The sequence below is a fragment of the Oncorhynchus nerka genome, linkage group LG13, assembly GCF_034236695.1.
Source record: "Oncorhynchus nerka isolate Pitt River linkage group LG13, Oner_Uvic_2.0, whole genome shotgun sequence".
NCBI classification, from domain to species: domain Eukaryota; kingdom Metazoa; phylum Chordata; class Actinopteri; order Salmoniformes; family Salmonidae; genus Oncorhynchus; species Oncorhynchus nerka.
The window spans coordinates 96,814,704-96,834,676 of record NC_088408.1 but is presented as its reverse complement, the minus strand read 5'-3'; the positions used below and the strand labels follow the sequence as shown (position 1 = coordinate 96,834,676).

Genomic DNA, 19,973 nt, shown 5'->3' with positions numbered 1-19,973 from the left:
ATAGTCATCTGGAATGCATTGAGAGGGACAGAGAGAGAGAGAGAGAGGAGCGAGAGAGAGAAAGAGAGAGAGGGAGGGGGAGAGAGAGGGAGAGTGACAGCGAGAGAGCAAGGGAGATAGTCATCTGGAATGCATATCAATTAACAGGTGTGGCTTGTTAAAAGTTAATTTGTGGAATTTCTTTCTTTCTTAAAGTAAAGATGGACTGTTGTTTCTTTGCTTATTCGAGCTGTTCTTTCTATAATATGGACTTGGTCTTTTAGCAAATAGGGCTATCTTCTGTATACCACCCCTACCTTGTCAAAACACAACTGATTGGTTCAAAAGCATTAAGACATAAAGGTCAGTCAACGAGGAACATGTCAAGAACTTTGAAAGTTTCTTCAAGTTCTGTCGCAAAAACCATCAAGAGCTATGATGAAACTGGCTCTCATGAGGACCGCCACAGGAAAGCAAGACCCAGAGTTACCTCTGCTGCAGAGGATAAGTTCATTAGAGTTACCTGGCTCTCATGAGGACCGCCACAGGAAAGGAAGACCCAGAGTTACCTCTGCTGCAGAGGATAAGTTCATTAGAGTTACCTGGCTCTCATGAGGACCGCCACAGGAAAGGAAGACCCAGAGTTACCTCTGCTGCAGAGGATAAGTTCATTAGAGTTACCTGGCTCTCATGAGGACCGCCACAGGAAAGGAAGACCCAGAGTCACCTCTGCTGCAGAGGATAAGTTCATTAGAGTTACCTGGCTCTCATGAGGACCGCCACAGGAAAGGAAGACCCAGAGTTACCTCTGCTGCAGAGGATAAGTTCATTAGAGTTACCTGGCTCTCATGAGGACCGCCACAGGAAAGGAAGACCCAGATTTACCTCTGCTGCAGAGGATAAGTTCATTAGAGTTACCTGGCTCTCATGAGGACCGCCACAGGAAAGGGAAGACCGGAGGATAAGTTCATTAGAGTTACCTCTCTCATGAGGACCGCCACAGGAAAGGAAGACCCAGAGTTACCTCTGGAGGATAAGTTCATTAGAGTTACCAGGCTCTCATGAGGACCGCCACAGGAAAGGAAGACCCAGAGTTACCTCTGCTGCAGAGGATAAGTTCATTAGAGTTACCTGGCTCTCATGAGGACCGCCACAGGAAAGGAAGACCCAGAGTTACCTCTGCTGCAGAGGATCAGTTCATTAGAGTTACCTGGTTCTCATGAGGACCGCCACAGGAAAGGAAGACCCAGATTTACCTTTGCTGCAGAGGATAAGTTCATTAGAGTTACCTGGTTCTCATGAGGACCGCCACAGGAAAGGAAGACCCAGAGTTACCTCTGCTGCAGAGGATCAGTTCATTAGAGTTACCTGGCTCTCATGAGGACCGCCACAGGAAAGCAAGACCCAGAGTTACCTCTGCTGCAGAGGATAAGTTCATTAGAGTTACCTGGCTCTCATGAGGACCGCCACAGGAAAGGAAGACCCAGAGTTACCTCTGCTGCAGAGGATAAGTTCATTAGAGTTACCTGGCTCTCATGAGGACCGCCACAGGAAAGGAAGACCCAGAGTTACCTCTGCTGCAGAGGATAAGTTCATTAGAGTTACCTGGCTCTCATGAGGACCGCCACAGGAAAGGAAGACCCAGAGTTACCTCTGCTGCAGAGGATAAGTTCATTAGAGTTACCAGGCTCTCATGAGGACCGCCACAGGAAAGGAAGACCCAGAGTTACCTCTGCTGCAGAGGATAAGTTCATTAGAGTTACCTGGCTCTCATGAGGACCGCCACAGGAAAGGAAGACCCAGAGTTACCTCTGCTGAAGAGGATAAGTTCATTAGAGTTACCTGGCTCTCATGAGGACCGCCACAGGAAAGGAAGACCCAGAGTTACCTCTGCTGCAGAGGATCAGTTCATTAGAGTTACCTGGCTCTCATGAGGACCGCCACAGGAAAGGAAGACCCAGAGTTACCTCTGCTGCAGAGGATAAGTTCATTAGAGTTACCTGGCTCTCATGAGGACCGCCACAGGAAAGCAAGACCCAGAGTTACCTCTGCTGCAGAGGATAAGTTCATTAGAGTTACCTGGCTCTCATGAGGACCGCCACAGGAAAGCAAGACCCAGAGTTACCTCTGCTGCAGAGGATAAGTTCATTAGAGTTACCTGGCTCTCATGAGGACCGCCACAGGAAAGGAAGACCCAGATTTACCTCTGCTGCAGAGGATAAGTTCATTAGAGTTACCTGGCTCTCATGAGGACCGCCACAGGAAAGGAAGACCCAGAGTTACCTCTGCTGCAGAGGATAAGTTCATTAGAGTTACCTGGCTCTCATGAGGACCGCCACAGGAAAGGAAGACCCAGAGTTACCTCTGCTGCAGAGGATAAGTTCATTAGAGTTACCTGGCTCTCATGAGGACCGCCACAGGAAAGGAAGACCCAGAGTTACCTCTGCTGCAGAGGATAAGTTCATTAGAGTTACCTGGCTCTCATGAGGGACAGGAAAGCAAGACCCAGAGTTACCTCTGCTGCAGAGGATAAGTTCATTAGAGTTACCTGGCTCTCATGAGGACCGCCACAGGAAAGCAAGACCCAGAGTTACCTCTGCTGCAGAGGATAAGTTCATTAGAGTTACCTGGCTCTCATGAGGACCGCCACAGGAAAGGAAGACCCAGATTTACCTCTGCTGCAGAGGATAAGTTCATTAGAGTTACCTGGCTCTCATGAGGACCGCCACAGGAAAGGAAGACCCAGAGTTACCTCTGCTGCAGAGGATAAGTTCATTAGAGTTACCTGGCTCTCATGAGGACCGCCACAGGAAAGGAAGACCCAGAGTTACCTCTGCTGCAGAGGATAAGTTCATTAGAGTTACCTGGCTCTCATGAGGACCGCCACAGGAAAGGAAGACCCAGAGTTACCTCTGCTGCAGAGGATAAGTTCATTAGAGTTACCTGGCTCTCATGAGGACCGCCACAGGAAAGGAAGACCCAGAGTTACCTCTGCTGCAGAGGATAAGTTCATTAGAGTTACCTGGCTCTCATGAGGACTGCCACAGGAAAGGAAGACCCAGAGTTACCTCTGCTGCAGAGGATAAGTTCATTAGAGTTACCTGGCTCTCATGAGGACCGCCACAGGAAAGGAAGACCCAGATTTACCTCTGCTGCAGAGGATAAGTTCATTAGAGTTACCTGGCTCTCATGAGGACCGCCACAGGAAAGGAAGACCCAGATTTACCTCTGCTGCAGAGGATACGCTAAGAGCTAAGATTGCAGCCCAAATAAATGCTTCACAGAGTTCAAGTAATATACACATCTCAACATCAACTGTTCAGAGGAGACTGTATGAATCAGGCCTTCATGGTCCAATTGCTGCAAAGAAACTAAAGGACACCAATAATACTGTAAGAAGAGACTTGCTTGGGCAAAGAAACATGAGCAATGGACATTAGACCAGTGGACATTATAGACCAGTGGTTATTTGACTTTTGGCCTGATGAGTCCAAATTTGAGATTTATGGATTCCAACCGACGTGTCTTTGTGAGACATAGAGTAGGATAATCTCTGTATGTGTGGTTCCCACCATGAAGCATGGAGGAGGAGGTGTGATAGTGTGGGGGTTCTTTGCTGGTGACACTGTCTGTAATTTATTTAGAATTCAAGTCACACTTAACCAGCATGGCTACCTCAGCATTCTGCAGAAATACACCATCCCATCTGCTTTGCGTTTAGCTGGACTAACATTTGTTTTTCAGCAGGACATTAACCCAGAACACCTCCAGGCTGTGTACAGCTATTTAACCAAGAAGGAGAGTGATGGAGTGCTGCATCAGAAGACCTGGCCTCCACAAACCCCCGACCTCATCCCAATTGAGATGGTTTGGGATGAGTTGGACCGCGAAGTGAAAGAAAATCAGCCAGCACATGTGGAAACTCCTTACAAGACTTGGAAAAGCATTCCTTATTAAGCTGGTTGAGAGAATGCCAAGAGTGTGCAAAGCTGTCATCAAAGAAAAGGGTGGCTATTTGAAGAATCTAAAATCTAAAATATATTTAGATTTGTTTAACATGATTCCATATGTGTTATTTCATAGTTTTGATGTCTTCGCTATTATTCTACAATGTATAAAATAGTAATAATAAAGAAAAACCCTTGAAATAGTAGGTGTGTCCAAAGTTTTGACTGTTACTGCATAAATATCTATATTTATATATGTAATGATTGGTAAATTAGAAAACCATTCAAAACATCCTAATCTGCTCAGATGGAGCACATGGATCAGGGGAAAGGGCCGTTTTAAAAGAGTTGCCATAGCATTCAGATTTGACACAATAAACCCTCACCTGTCTTCTCCCAGTCATTAAACTGAACTGAAACCAGGCATAAACAGAGACAGGATAGAATGATAGAACCATAGAATAATTTTATTGCTCATCATCATACCTCAACATTCCATTAAAGAACATCTCAGCATTCCACTAAAGAACATCTCAGCATTCCACTAAAGAACATCTCAGCATTCCACTAAAGAACATCTCAGTATTCCACTAAAGAACATCTCAGCATTCCACTAAAGAACATCTCAGCATTCCACTAAAGAACATCTCAGCATTCTACTAAAGAACATCTCAGCATTCCACTAAAGAACATCTCAGCATTCCACCAAAGAACATCTCAGCATTCCACTAAAGAACATCTCAGCATTCTACTAAAGAACATCTCAGCATTCCACTAAATAACATCTCAGCATTCTACTAAAGTACATCTCAGCATTCCACTAAAGAACATCTCAGCATTCCACTAAAGAACATCTCAGCATTCCACGAAAGAACATCTCAGCATTCTACTAAACAACATCTCAGCATTCCACTAAAGAACATCTCAGCATTCCACTAAAGAACATCTCAGCATTCCACGAAAGAACATCTCAGCATTCTACTAAACAACATCTCAGCATTCCACGAAAGAACATCTCAGCATTCCACTAAAGAACACCTCAGCATTCCCCAAGCACTTACTAATGTAATAATATATATAAGTTAACAGACACTTCTATCCAAGCACATACACTTTTTTGAATGTGACCCCAGTGGTATTTGAATCCACAGACCTGGAATCACAAGCACAACACTCTTACCAACTGAGCCACACAGAACCATTTTAATAGAAGAACTATTGGAATCATTATTGTACAGCCTGTTGTACTGCAGGCCTACATTATATCTCTCAACTAGCTGTGCACAAGTGCTACAGTAACTCCTTTCAATGTGTTTGTAAAATGTACTGCACTGTCGTGCTAAAACTGTTTAGGTCACCCACCCACAACCATCAAGGGGGTTCCCATACATTTTTCAAATTATAATTCAAAACAACAATACCCAGAGGATGTTGGTGATTTTAGAACAACTTATAAAGTTGATGTTCTGCCTCTGTTGTTATGGCAGCTCATCTCGTGAGTGACATGTTTACAGAATGGCTGTAATGGCATCTTGTTCTGCTATGCTGCACTCTTCAACAAAGCAGAACGCTGTTGTTGTTTCAGAACCAACTAGAACAGGGTTATACAAGGCATCGTAGGGTTGAGGACGTGGTCATCTCCATCCTCTTGTACATCCTACAGTTTATAGTTTCCCACCACAGTTAGTTAGGGAGCCACAAGACAAACATCTTGTGAGATTCATTTTTTCTAGAGTTGAGGAATGGGTTACTTATCAATCAGTTCACATTTATCAATCAGTTCACGTTTACTAACTGTATCAATCAGTTCACATTTACTGCCTGTATCAATTAGTTCACATTACTGCCTTATCAATCAGTTCACATTACTGCCTTATCAATCAGTTCACATTTACTGCCTGTATCAATCAGTTCACATTTACTGCCTGTATCAATCAGTTCACATTTACTGCCTGTATCAATCAGTTCACGTTTACTGCCTGTATCAATCAGTTCACATTTACTAACTGTATCAATCAGTTCACGTTTACTAACTGTATCAATCAGTTCACATTTACTAACTGTATCAATCAATTCACATTTACTGCCTGTATCAATCAGTTCACATTTACTGCCTGTATCAATCAGTTCACGTTTACTAACTGTATCAATCAGTTCACATTTACTGCCTGTATCAATCAGTTCACATTTACTGCCTGTATCAATCAGTTCACATTTACTGCCTGTATCAATCAGTTCACATTTACTAACTGTATCATGATGATTTTCTTGAATGTTAGAGGTCGCTGTTAATTATTCAACAACTATGTCGTGATTTGTCCTGCACGTTGAGGAATGGGTTTTATCTCTATGCTGAGTGTAGTCATTCAATAATTTGACATGTTGGGTCTCTAATGAGTACTGGGACAAAGAAGTCCCTGCTCCTGTCTGTCAATCTATGCAACTCTTTGATAGGAGCAGCGCGCACACACACACACACACACACACACACACACACACACACACACACACACACAGACACTCAACCCCATGATGAGCAGTCTGTTCTGCTCTAGTCTGGTCTGGTCTAGTCTAGTCTCATCTGGTCTAATCTGGTCTAGTCTGGTCTAGTCTGGTCTAGTCTAGTCTAGTCTAGTCTAGTCTGGTCTAGTCTGGTCTAGTCTGGTCTAGTCTAGTCTGGTCTGGTCTAGTCTAGTCTAGTCTGGTCTAGCCTCGTCTGGTCTGGTCTAGTCTGGTCTGGCCTGGTCTAGTCTAGTCTGGTCTAGTCTGGTCTGGTCTAGTCTGGTCTAGTCTCGTCTGGTCTGGTCTAGTCTAGTCTGGTCTGGCCTGGTCTAGTCTAGTCTGGTCTAGTCTGGTCTAGTCTGGTCTGGTCTGGTCTAGTCTGTTCTAGTCTAGTCTGGTCTGGTCTAGGCTAGTCTGGTCTGGTCTAGACTGGTCTAGTCTAGTCTGGTCTAGTCTAGTCTGGTTTAGTCTAGTCTGGTCTAGGCTAGTCTGGTCTAGTCTAGTCTGGTCTAGTCTGGTCTGGTCTAGGCTGGTCTAGGCTAGTCTAGTCTAGTCTGTAATCTGCTCTGAAATGATCATTAACTGGTTTTACAGGCCTAACCCCAATCAGACACAATTATAGTCCAGCTGTATAGGATCCATCAGTGGAGAATTAGTCTGGATTCTCCTCGCTCTCCACACACACACACACACACACACACACACACACACACACACACACACATACACATACACACACACACACACACACACAGTGGGGCACACGGCTCACAGCGATTTACAGATTGTACGGTTGTCGCAGTGTTTTGTTTAACTCTACACTTCTATTTCTGCGTTGGAAATCTGATACAATAAATGTCATTATAATAACAACAGAATCCAGAGTGAATCCCTCAACGTGCTCCAGAGGCTTTTGACTCTATAGAAGGTTGTGTTGATAGAAAAGTTAATCGGGAAACTCTGTTTTTAATGGGGAGTTTCACCTTGGCACTTCTCAGTATAATTTGCTGGTCCTCTTAATTACTTTACTAATGTAATCTGGTGGTCTAGAGTGCTATTTGACAGAATATCCACAAAATGACCTATGCCTCAACATGTAATAATGACATATTAAAATATAGGCAATACCATGTGATATAGTGTCCAGGAGTTGAATTTCACAACATCTAGGGCATGAAAGATATACATATAAACATTGAGAGCCAGTTTCTCAGACCCCTCAACAGTAAACACACTCTTCACTCTCTTGTTTTGTAGTCCTGGAGTAGATGCCCTGGGTTTGATCTGAAACCAGCCCTGCTGCCTGGGTGTTGGACACGGTTAAACTAAACCTGACTGTGAAACCAGCCCTGCCTGGGAACTGGACACGGTTAAACTAAACCTGACTGTGAAACCAGCCCTGCCTGGGTGTTGGACACGGTTAAACTAAACCTGACTGTGAAACCAGCCCTGCCTTGGAACTGGACACGGTTAAACTAAACCTGACTGTGAAACCAGCCCTGCCTGGGTGTTGAACACAAACTAAACCTGACTGTGAAACCAGCCCTGCCTGGGTGTTGGACACGGTTAAACTAAACCTGACTGTGAAACCAGCCCTGCCTGGGTGTTGGACACGGTTAAACTAAACCTGACTGTGAAACCAGCCCTGCTGCCTGGGTGTTGGACACGGTTAAACTAAACCTGACTGTGAAACCAGCCCTGCCTTGGAACTGGACACGGTTAAACTAAACCTGACTGTGAAACCAGCCCTGCCTGGGTGTTGAACACGGTTAAACTAAACCTGACTGTGAAACCAGCCCTGCCTGGGTGTTGGACACGGTTAACCTAAACCTGACTGTGAAACCAGCCCTGCCTGGGAACTGGACACGGTTAAACTAAACCTGACTGTGAAACCAGCCCTGCCTGGGTGTTGAACACGGTTAAACTAAACCTGACTGTGAAACCAGCCCTGCCTGGGTGTTGGACACGGTTAAACTAAACCTGACTGTGAAACCAGCCCTGCCTGGGAACTGGACACAAACTAAACCTGACTGTGAAACCAGCCCTGCCTGGGAGTTGAACACAAACTAAATCTGACTGTGAAACCAGCCCTGCCTGGGAACTGGACACAAACTAAACCTGACTGTGAAACCAGCCCTGCCTGGGAGTTGAACACAAACTAAATCTGACTGTGAAACCAGCCCTGCCTGGGAGTTGGACACAAACTAAATCTGACTGTGAAACAAGCCCTGCCTCTGGGAGTTGACCACAAACTAAACCTGACTGGGAAACCAGCCCTGCCTGGGAGTTGAACACAAACTAAATCTGACTGGGAAACCAGCCCTGCCTGGGAGTTGAACACAAACTAAACCTGACTGTGAAACCAGCCCTGCCTGGGAGTTGACCACAAACTAAACCTGACTGTGAAACAAGCCCTGCCTGGGAGTTGACCATGGTTAAACTAACACCCTAAGAAGTATATGAACCCCAAGTGAATAATGTGGTATTTCGTTCTGTGCTAATACTGCTGATGTTAACACGGCTCAGTTGACACACACTGATATAAACTGAAGTCAGCTGGTTAACATCTGGGTGAGAATTGGTTGACATACTACCATGTTACCTCAGGCCGTGTTTCTCCTGTCCCTACTCTGATTAGATAATTGCCTTTATGTCGGGGGGGAGAAAAACTATCGCCCCTATCACTTTACAGGAAACTGCTCATCAAACAAGCATCTCGAGGTGACGCAGTCTCCAAGACAAATCCTGAACGTGGAAAACTCATTTCTTTCGTTGAGAATCCTGACCAAGTAACACTTTATTTGGATAGTCCATCTGTCGAAGCTCTACAGACTAACACTAATGTTAGTGAGAGCGTCTGTCGAAGCTCTGCAGACTATCACTAACATTACAACTGTCTATTAACTCTAAACCTAGCTCTAATCCTGACCAAGTAACACTTTATTTGGATTGTCTGTCGAAGCTCTATAGACTATCACTAATGTTAGTGAGAGCGTCTGTCGAAGGTCTACAGACTATCACTAATGTTAGTGAGAGCGTATGTTGATGCTCTACAGACTAACACTAATGTTAGTGAGAGCGTCTGTCGAAGGTCTACAGACTAACACTAATGTTAGTGAGAGCATCTGTCGAAGGTCTACAGACTAACACTAATGTTAGTGAGAGCGTCTGTCGAAGCTCTACAGACTAACACTAATGTCAAAATCAAATCAAATTTTATTTGTCACATACACATGGTTAGCAGATGTTAATGCGAGTGTAGCGAAATGCTTGTGATTCTAGTTCCGACAATGCAGTAATAACCAACAAGTAATCTAGCTAACAATTCCAAAACTACCACCTTATAGACACAAGTGTAAGGGGATAAAGAATATGTACATAAAGATATATGAATGAGTGATGGTACAGAGCGGCATAGGCAAGATACAGTAGATGGTATTGAGTGCAGTATATACATATGAGATGAGTATGTAAACAAAGTGGCATAGTTAAAGTGGCTAGTGATACATGTATTACATAAAGATGCAGTAGATGATATAGAGTACAGTATATACATATACATATGAGATTAATAATGTAGGGTATGTAACATTATATTAGGTAGCATTGTTTAAAGTGGCTAGTGATATATTTTACATCATTTCCCATCAATTCCCATGATTAAAGTGGCTAGAGTTGAGTCAGTGTGTTGGCAGCAGCCACTCAATGTTAGTGGTGGCTGTTTAACAGTCTAATGGCCTTGAGATAGAAGCTGTTTTTCAGTCTCTCGGTCCCAGCTTTGATGCACCTGTACTGACCTTGCCTTCTGGATGATATCGGGGTGAACAGGCAGTGGCTCGGGTGGTTGTTGTCCTTGATGATCTTTATGGCCTTCCTGTGACATCGGGTGGTGTAGGTGTCCTGGAGGGCAGGTAGTTTGCCCCCGGTGATGCGTTGTGCAGACCTCACTACCCTCTGGAGAGCCTTACGGTTGTGGGCGGAGCAGTTGCCGTACCAGGCGGTAATACAGCCCGACAGGATGCTCTCGATTGTGCATCTGTAGAAGTTTGTGAGTGCTTTAGGTGACAAGCCGAATTTCTCCATCTTCCTGAGGTTGAAGAGGCGCTGCTGCGCCTTCTTCACGATGCTGTCTGTGTGGGTGGACCAATTCAGTTTGTCTGTGATGTGTACGCCGAGGAACTTAGAACTTACTACCCTCTCCACTACTGTTCCATCGATGTGGATAGGGGGGTGTTCCCTCTGCTGTTTCCTGAAGTCCACAATCATTTCCTGAAGTCCACAATCATCTCCTTAGTTTTGTTGATGTTGAGTGTGAGGTTATTTTCCTGACACCACACTCCGAGGGCCCTCACCTCCTCCCTGTAGGCCGTCTCGTCGTTGTTGGTAATCAAGCCTACCACTGTTGTGTCGTCCGCAAACTTGATGATTGAGTTGGAGGCGTGCGTGGCCACGCAGTCGTGGGTGAACAGGGAGTACAGGAGAGGGCTCAGAACGCACCCTTGTGGGGCCCCAGTATTGAGGATCAGCAGGGTGGAAATGTTGTTGCCTACCCTCACCACCTGGGGGCGGCCCGTCAGGAAGTCCAGTACCCAGTTGCACAGGGCGGGGTCAAGACCCAGTGTCTCGAGCTTGATGACGAGCTTGGAGGGCACTATGGTGTTAAATGCCGAGCTGTAGTCGATGAACAGCATTCTCACATAGGTATTCCTCTTGTCCAGATGGGTTAGGGCAGTGTGCAGTGTGGTTGAGATTGCATCGTCTGTGGACCTATTTGGGCGTTAAGCAAATTGGAGTGGGTCTAGGGTGTCAGGTAGGGTGGAGGTGATATGGTCCTTGACTAGTCTCTCAAAGCACTTCATGATGAGGGAAGTGAGTGCTACGGAGCGGTAGTCGTTTAGCTCAGTTACCTTAGCTTTCTTGGGAACAGGAACAATGGTGGCCCTCTTGAAGCATGTGGGAACAACAGACTGGGATAACACTAATGTTAGTGAGAGCGTCTGTCGAAGCTCTACATACTAACACTAACATTACAACTGTCTACTAACCCTAACCCTAGCTCTAATCCTGACCTTGACCTTTATTCTAATCCTAAACCGAACACTAACCTTGACCTTTAATCCTAAACCGAACACTAACCTTGACCTTTATTCTAATCCTAAACCGAACACTAACCCTGACCTTGACCTTTATTCTAATCCTAAACCGAACACTAACCCTAACCTTGACCTTTATTCTAATCCTAAACCGAACACTAACCCTAACCTTTATTCTAATCCTAAACCGAACACTAACCCTAACCTTTATTCTAATCCTAAACGGAACACTAACCCTAACCTTTATTCTAATCCTAAACCGAACACTAACCCTGACCTTGACCTTTAATCCTAAACCGAACACTAATCCTAACCTTTATTCTAATCCTAAACCGAACACTAACCCTAACCTTTATTCTAATCCTAAACCGAACACTAACCCTGACCTTGACATTTAATCCTAAACCGAACACTAACCCTGACCTTGACCTTTATTCTAATCCTAAACCGAACCCTGACCTTGACCTTTATTCTAATCCTAAACCGAACACTAACCCTAACCTTGACCTTTATTCTAATCCTAAACCGAACACTAACCCTGACCTTGACCTTTATTCTAATCCTAAACCGAACACTAACCCTGACCTTGACCTTTAATCCTAAACCGAACACTAACCCTGACCTTGACCTTTATTCTAATCCTAAACCGAACACTAACCTTGACCTTTATTCTAATCCTAAACCGAACACTAACCTTGACCTTTATTCTAATCCTAAACCGAACACTAACCTTGACCTTGACCTTTATTCTAATCCTAAACCGAACACTAACCCTAACCTTGACCTTTATTCTAATCGTAAACCGAACACTAACCCTGACCTTGACCTTTAATCCTAAACCGAACACTAACCCTAACCTTGACCTTTATTCTAATCCTAAACCGAACACTAACACTAACCTTGACCTTTATTCTAATCCTAAACCGAACACTAACCCTGACCTTGACCTTTATTCTAATCCTAAACCGAACACTAACACTAACCTTGACCTTTATTCTAATCCTAAACCGAACACTAACCCTGACCTTGACCTTTATTCTAATCCTAAACTGAACACTAACCCTGACCTTGACCTTTATTCTAATCCTAAACCGAACACTAACCCTAACCTTTATTCTAATCCTAAACCGAACACTAACCCTAACCTTTATTCTAATCCTAAACCGAACACTAACCCTGACCTTGACCTTTAATCCTAAACCGAACACTAACCCTAACCTTTATTCTAATCCTAAACCGAACACTAACCCTAACCTTTATTCTAATCCTAAACCGAACACTAACCCTGACCTTGACCTTTAATCCTAAACCGAACACTAACCCTGACCTTGACCTTTATTCTAATCCTAAACCGAACCCTGACCTTGACCTTTATTCTAATCCTAAAACCTTGACCTTTAACACTAAACCCTAACCTTGACCTTTATTCTAATCCTAAACCGAACACTAACCCTGACCTTGACCTTTATTCTAACCTTCCTTTAAACCGAACACTAACCCTGACCTTGACCTTTAATCCTAAACCGAACACTAACCCTGACCTTGACCTTTATTCTAATCCTAAACTGAACACTAACCCTAACCTTGACCTTTATTCTAATCCTAAACCGAACACTAACCCTAACCTTTATTCTAATCCTAAACTGAACACTAACCCTAACCTTGACCTTTATTCTAATCCTAAACTGAACACTAACCCTAACCTTGACCTTTATTCTAATCCTAAACTGAACACTAACCCTAACCTTGACCTTTATTCTAATCCTAAACTGAACACTAACCCTAACCTCAGCAAGCAGTTGCTTAACAATAGATTGTTTGTTAATAGTATGGACATCTGTAGAGCATCTATACATGAAAGATCCGGACTATCCAAATAAAGTTTGACCCCTGACCCCTGACCAATATCCTGACCCCCCCCCCCACACACACACACACAACACACACTCAACTACTAAGAGAACCTCTCTCTCTCTCTCTCTCTCTCTCTCTCTCTCTCTCTCTCTCTCTCTCTCTCCCTACCGACGACTGACCTAATAGTTTATAGCCTGGGAAATGGAAACTCATACATTCATTCAATCACAAGACACACTGAGAGTATCGTGAAATACTTGAATGTATCCTTTCCCCAATGTCTCCCGGTTCCATGTTGCAACTCTATCCCCATTCCTACACCTCTCCATCTGAGCTGGGACTCTCTTTAGGAGATTAGTGGTTAGTCTATGTGCCATCAATCATCAAGGAGATATTCTTAGAACTATATCTCACATCTCCTTTAGATGTGTCCAGGGCTCATTTCTTTTTTTTATGCTTTAAAGTGTTACATTAAACAAATGTAAAGGGAGGGTTTATGATAGTTCTGATCAAATATGCTCAGTGGCTTTTTTTTGTTTTTTTGTTGCTTGCTTGCTGATTGGTTTAAGGAGATAATCAAGAGGATTTCTATGTTCGTGGTCATTAATGCCACTTTATTCCTTCCTGCTGTGTTGTAACACACGTAACAGTAGCATTCTGCTCTTGGTAACATTACTGTACAACTTGTTTGTGTTTTTTTTTTTTTTCAGGAGCGGTTCACGGACGACTGTAGATTCCGGGAGCGTTTCCAAGAGAACAGTTACAACACGTACGCCTCGGTGTTGCACCGGAACCACCGGACGGGACGGGACTGGTACGTGGCCCTGAACAAGAGAGGCAAAGCCAAGATGGGCTCCAGCCCCAGGGTCAAATCACAGCACGTCGCCACGCACTTCCTCCCCAGGCTCAACCTGCACGACCTGCAGAGCGAACGAGGCTTCACCATCACAGACAGGAGTAAAGAGAGGAGGAAAAGCCTCCCGGTGGCACCTCAGCCGCCCTCGCAGCCGAAGATGAACCTTAATACAGGAACAGGGAAGAGGGTGCAGACTGTCAAGTACTGGCCAAAGTTTCGGTTTGGATAGACTGAGGAGAGGTTCATGTCAAGGAAGACTGTCGGTTGAGTGCTGTAGCCTGGAATCCATGATAAGATTCAGGATTGCCAGACTGCTGTAGTGAAACAATGGTGAAACAGAGTTCCAGGCTATGTGGATTGGATTAGGGCTGAATAGCGGGAACTGTGTTACCGAGATATACAGAGATTTCCCACCTAAAACAACTCCCTTTTCCCAGGATAAATAAAAACAGTCAATTATACACTGAACAAAAATGTTAATGCAGCACGCAACAATTTCAAAGATTTTACTGAGTTACAGTTCATATAAGGTAACCAGTCAATGAAAATAAATTCATTAGGCCCTAATCTATGGATTTCACATGACTGGGAATACAGATATACATCTGTTGGTCACAGATACTTGAAAAAAGGTAGGGGGCGTGGATCAGAAAACCAGTCAGTATCTGGTATCATGCAGAGACACATCTCCTTCACATAGAGTTGATCAGGCTGTTGATTGTGGTCTGTGGAATGTTGTCCCACTCCTCTTCAATGGCTGGAGGAAACTGGAACACGCTGTTATACACGTCAATCCAGAGCATCCCAAACATGCTCAATGGTTGAAATGTCTGGTGAGTATACAGGCTAGGGAAGAACTGGGACATTTTCAGATTCCATGCATTATCAGGAGGTGATGGCGGCGGATGAATGGCACAACAACAATGGGCCTCAGGATCTCATCATGGTATCTCTGTGCATTCAAATTGCCATGGACAAAATGCAATTGTGTTAGTTGTCTGTTAGCTTATGCCTGCTCATACCATAGCCCCAACGCCACCATGGGGCACTCTGTTCACAACGTTCATATCAGCAAACCGATCGCCCACACAAAGCCATACACACTGTCTGCCATCTGCCCGGTACAGTTGAACCCGATTCATCCATGAAGAGCACACTTCTCCACATGCCAGTGGCCATCGAAGGTGAGGAGTTGCCCACTAAAGGCGGTTATGATGCCTAACTGCAGTTAGACCCTGGTGAGGAACGACAAACACGCAGATGAGCTTCCCTGAGACGGTATCTGACAGTTTGTGCAGGAATTCTTTGGTTGTACAAACCCACAGTTTCATCAGCAGTCCGGGTGGCTGGTCTCAGAATATCCCGCAGGTGAAGAAGCTGGATGTGGAGGTCCTGGGCTGGAGTCCTGGGCTGGGCTAGGCTGGAGTCCTGGGCTGGGGTCCTGGGCTGGTGTCCTGGGCTGTTGTCCTGGGCTGGGGTCCTGGGCTGGGGTCTGGGCTGAGGTCCTGGGCTGGGGTCCTGGGGTGGTGTCCTGGGCTGGGCTGGGGTCTGGGCTGGGGTCCTGGGCTGACGTCCTGGGCTGGCGTCCTGGGCTAGGGTCCTGGGCTGGGGTCCTGGACTGGGGTCCTGGGCTTGTGTCCTGGGCTGGGGTCCTGGGCTGGGGTCATGTGCTGGTGTGGTTTGTCCTGTGGCATTGTGTTGTATGACAAAACTGCACATTTGAGTGTGGCCTTTAATTGTCCTCAGCACAAGGTGCACCTGTGTAATGATCATGCTGTTTAATCAGATACTTGATATGCCACACCTGTCAAGTGGATGGATTATCTTGGCAAAAGAGAAATTCTCAATAACAGTGATGTAAAACTAATTTGTACACAACATTTGAGAGAAATAAGCTTTTTGTGCGTATGGAACATTTCTTGGATCTTTTATTTCAGCCCATGAAACATGGGACCAGCACTTTACTGAACAAAAAATATAAATGCAACATGTAGAGTGTTGGGCCAATGGCAAAGTTGTGAACAGAGTGGCCCATGGTGGCGGTGGGGTTATGTAAGGGCAGGTATAAACTACGGACAACGAACACAATTGCATTTTATCGATGGCAATTTGAATGCACAGAAATACCGTGACGAGATTCTGAGGCCCATTTTTTTTTAAGACATCTTTTTTTAAGGCATTCCCAGATGCGTATTTCTATTCCCAGTCATGTGAAATCCATAGATTAGGGCCGAATTAATTGATTTCAACTGACTGATTTCCTCATATGGAACTGTAACTCAGTCAAAAATCGTTTAAATGGTTACATGTTGCATTCATATTTTTGTTCGGTATAATTATAGTCCTACACTATTCAAGCATGTTATTACAATGATGATGATAACAAAACTTATTTAATTTAACTGTTGAAAGCGAGAAAGTAATTAAGTAACAGAAAGAGGAGGGAGGCGAATACGAACATTGTACAACATTAGCGGAAATATTATGAAAGGTTGGCCTATATATGTGAGTCAACCTACTATTTCTAAAAATGCCAAATAGGCCCTAGTATATTTCTAAATTTAAATTAAATTCACTAGCCTATACTTGTAACTTTTTAGGCTGCATGTCCTGCACCAGCATCGTATATGTTCTCTCCCAACTTCATGGATTAGAACGAGGTGCGTAATTCCAGTTATAAAACACAGTATAATACAATACAGTACAGTAATACAGTATAATACAATACAGTACAGTAATACAGTATAATACAATACAGTACAGTAATACAGTATAATACAATACAGTACAGTAATACAGTATAATACAATACAGTACAGTAATACAGTATAATACAATACAGTACAGTAATACAGTATAATACAATACAGTACAGTATAATACAATACAGTATAATACAATACAGTAATACAGTAATACAGTATAATACAATACAGTACAGTAATACAGTATAATACAATACAGTACAGTAATACAGTATAATACAATACAGTACAGTAATACAGTATAATACAATACAGTACAGTAATACAGTATAATACAATACAGTACAGTAATACAGTATAATACAATACAGTACAGTAACACAGCTCACACTCAAAAAGATGAACCTACTAGAGCTAGCTTCATTTATTTAGCCAAGAGAGCATATAGCTAGCTACATCTATGGGCTTTTCTGTTTTTCTGTTGAGCGTAATGTGCAGTATCCTCTATCATGTTAATTTATTCGATAACGGGCACAATCACAATCATTTGGCCGTTTTGGGGCTTGGGCTCATAAAATGCATTTAATTGTAGGCCATCGGGCTCAGGTAGCATCGAGTATGAATTATCATGCCGATCAAAGCTCTAATCAAATCCAGACATATGAATATATATTCTTTAGAGTCCGTCCAACTCATTCCAAGGAGGGGCCGAGTGTCTGCAAGTTTTCCCTCCTTCCTTGTACTTGACTGATGAATTAAGGTCACTAAATTAGTAAAGAATTTCCCTCACCTGGTTGTCTGTCTTAATTGAAATGAGAGAAAAAAGAAACAGTCAACTAGGCCGTCCATGGAATGAGTTGGACATCTCTGCTTTAGAACTTCCAGTTTGGGCGCAAAATACCTGGTTACCCGGGAAACTAGGCCGTCCATGGAATGAGTTGGACATCTCTGCTTTAGAACTTCCAGTTTGGGCGCAAAATACCTGGTTACCCGGGAAACTAGGCCGTCCATGGAATGAGTTGGACATCTCTGCTTTAGAACTTCCAGTTTGGGCGCAAAATACCTGGTTACCCGGGAAACTAGGCCGTCCATGGAATGAGTTGGACATCCCTGCTTTAGAACTTCCAGTTTGGGCGCAAAATACCTGGTTACCCGGGGAAAAAAGTGATTTATTCTCTAGATGGAACATTTGTAAAATAGCGGGAAAATATTCAGCCCAAGTTTGGATGGATTTCTTGGGCACATCAACAGGACTTCTGTTCAGTGTATATTTTTCTGAACTTTGACTTTTCCATTATTAGAAGCATTCCTGTTGTCATACAGTACATGTATGTAAAGTGAGTTCAAAACCATGGGGTTGTCAAATGCAACCGTTGAGTTTTGTAATTGTAAAGCTTTGATGTTACTGTCACGTTGGCGTGAAGGGTCAGGAGACAGGCGCAGGGATGCGTAATAGTGTTTTTTATTAAGCCCAAATGACAGAGTGTCCCGTGTAAAGGCAAGGGGACGATGACCAAACAAACACTTTTACAAAACACAGGGTTGAAACCCAAAACAAAAGAGCGAGGAGTGCCTAGAAGAAATAACACAAGTGCACAATGATTAACACACGGGACGAGACCCGTAATCATCTGCTCAATCCACAAGGGCACGAAAGCCCAAAACACACAGCATAGGTACTCACACGCACCAACGGATATAGTAACAATAATGGACAGCTTCATGGAAAACAAAGGGCACACTTATACAAGCACTAATTGGTGGGAATAGGGGACAGGTGTGTGTAATGAAAGTTCCGGAGGGATCCGTGACAGTTACCAATGGTTTGGGTTTTGGAAAATGCTTACGAAGTGGTTCACGTTCTTTCCCCCTTTTTAGGAGGTATTGTTCTCCTTCTGTGAAAAACTCTTCAACCTCTATGAGATTGTTCATGTCTAAACCAAGTTCACACAAGGTTGTTGTTTTTTTCCTTCTCAACAGTCATCTGAAATCCACGTCCCACGATCACTGTTAGGGTATGAAAAGATCAGACAAACTTCAGTTTTGGGGTGAACCATCCCTTTAATCGGGCCAACTAAAAAGACAAAGTGACTAGTTGATCTCCAGGGTCTTGAACAGCTGGGGGGGATCAAGTAGTAAACTGTCCATCAGAACTATCCTATATTTTAGCAGCCGGCTGTCACTAGAGAAAAATCCCCTGTCATGACCCTGCGGCCTGAGGAATTCCTCCCTGGAGGACAGTTCCATGGGATAAAGATGCCTAGAAGGGCCGTGTTTTGGAGAAGGCTCAAGCCATAGGTGTATCGGATGGCATAAAGGCAGACAGCCGCTGTCCGTGTAGGCTAGAAGGAAAACTGTGAGGAGGAGGAGGAGGGGGGTTGGATAGTTTTGAAGACTGGTTTGGTTCGTAACCCGGGTCTTCTGGATGCTATAAAACTGTGTTGTCCCTCTGGGCTAACTCCTAGGCATCTACACAACATATGACGAATCCCACTGGGCACAGACATCCAATTCAACATCTATTCAACTTTGGTTCAATGTAATTGAATTGAAATGATGTGGAAACAACGTTGATTGTGTTGAATTCATACCAAACATCATCATCATCCTCATTCTAACATCAGATTATTAGAAGCGTGCAGTCTCTGTTATATATTTTGTGTGTTTTATGTTTTATAATGGTCATGAGATCAAGTCCCAAAGACAGTTTTTCTATAGTTTTTTAAATTTTTTATCTATGAAATATAAACATTTAATATAGAATGTGACTAAAGGTAAATCTATTGCTTGCTACAGTATGTGTATGTACATAAATATATGTTACTATCAGTCAGTTACGAAACAAGGTAAATACACGTAACTTCCAAAATAAAGGAAACCCCAACATAAAGTGTCTTAAATAAAAGCTTTTAATGCATAGATTCTACAAGTGTCTGGAACTTTATTGGAGGGACGAGAACCATCATTTGGTGTTTTGTTGATGAAAACGCTGTCTCAGGCGTCGCTCCAGAATCTCCCATAGGAGTTCAATTGGATT

General features: G+C 43.7%; 1 protein-coding gene across 1 annotated transcript in view; it reads left to right on the top strand.

Annotated features, from left to right (window-relative positions):
* LOC115121623 (fibroblast growth factor 5-like) overlaps window positions 1–14,460 on the top strand; it is a 32,075-nt gene extending 17,615 nt beyond the window's left edge. The window contains exon 3 of the mRNA XM_065026070.1: window positions 14,086–14,460. Within this exon, the coding sequence (XP_064882142.1) occupies window positions 14,086–14,460 (375 nt within the window). The remainder of the gene's footprint in view (window positions 1–14,085) is intronic.
* The last annotated feature ends 5,513 nt before the right edge of the window (window positions 14,461–19,973 follow it).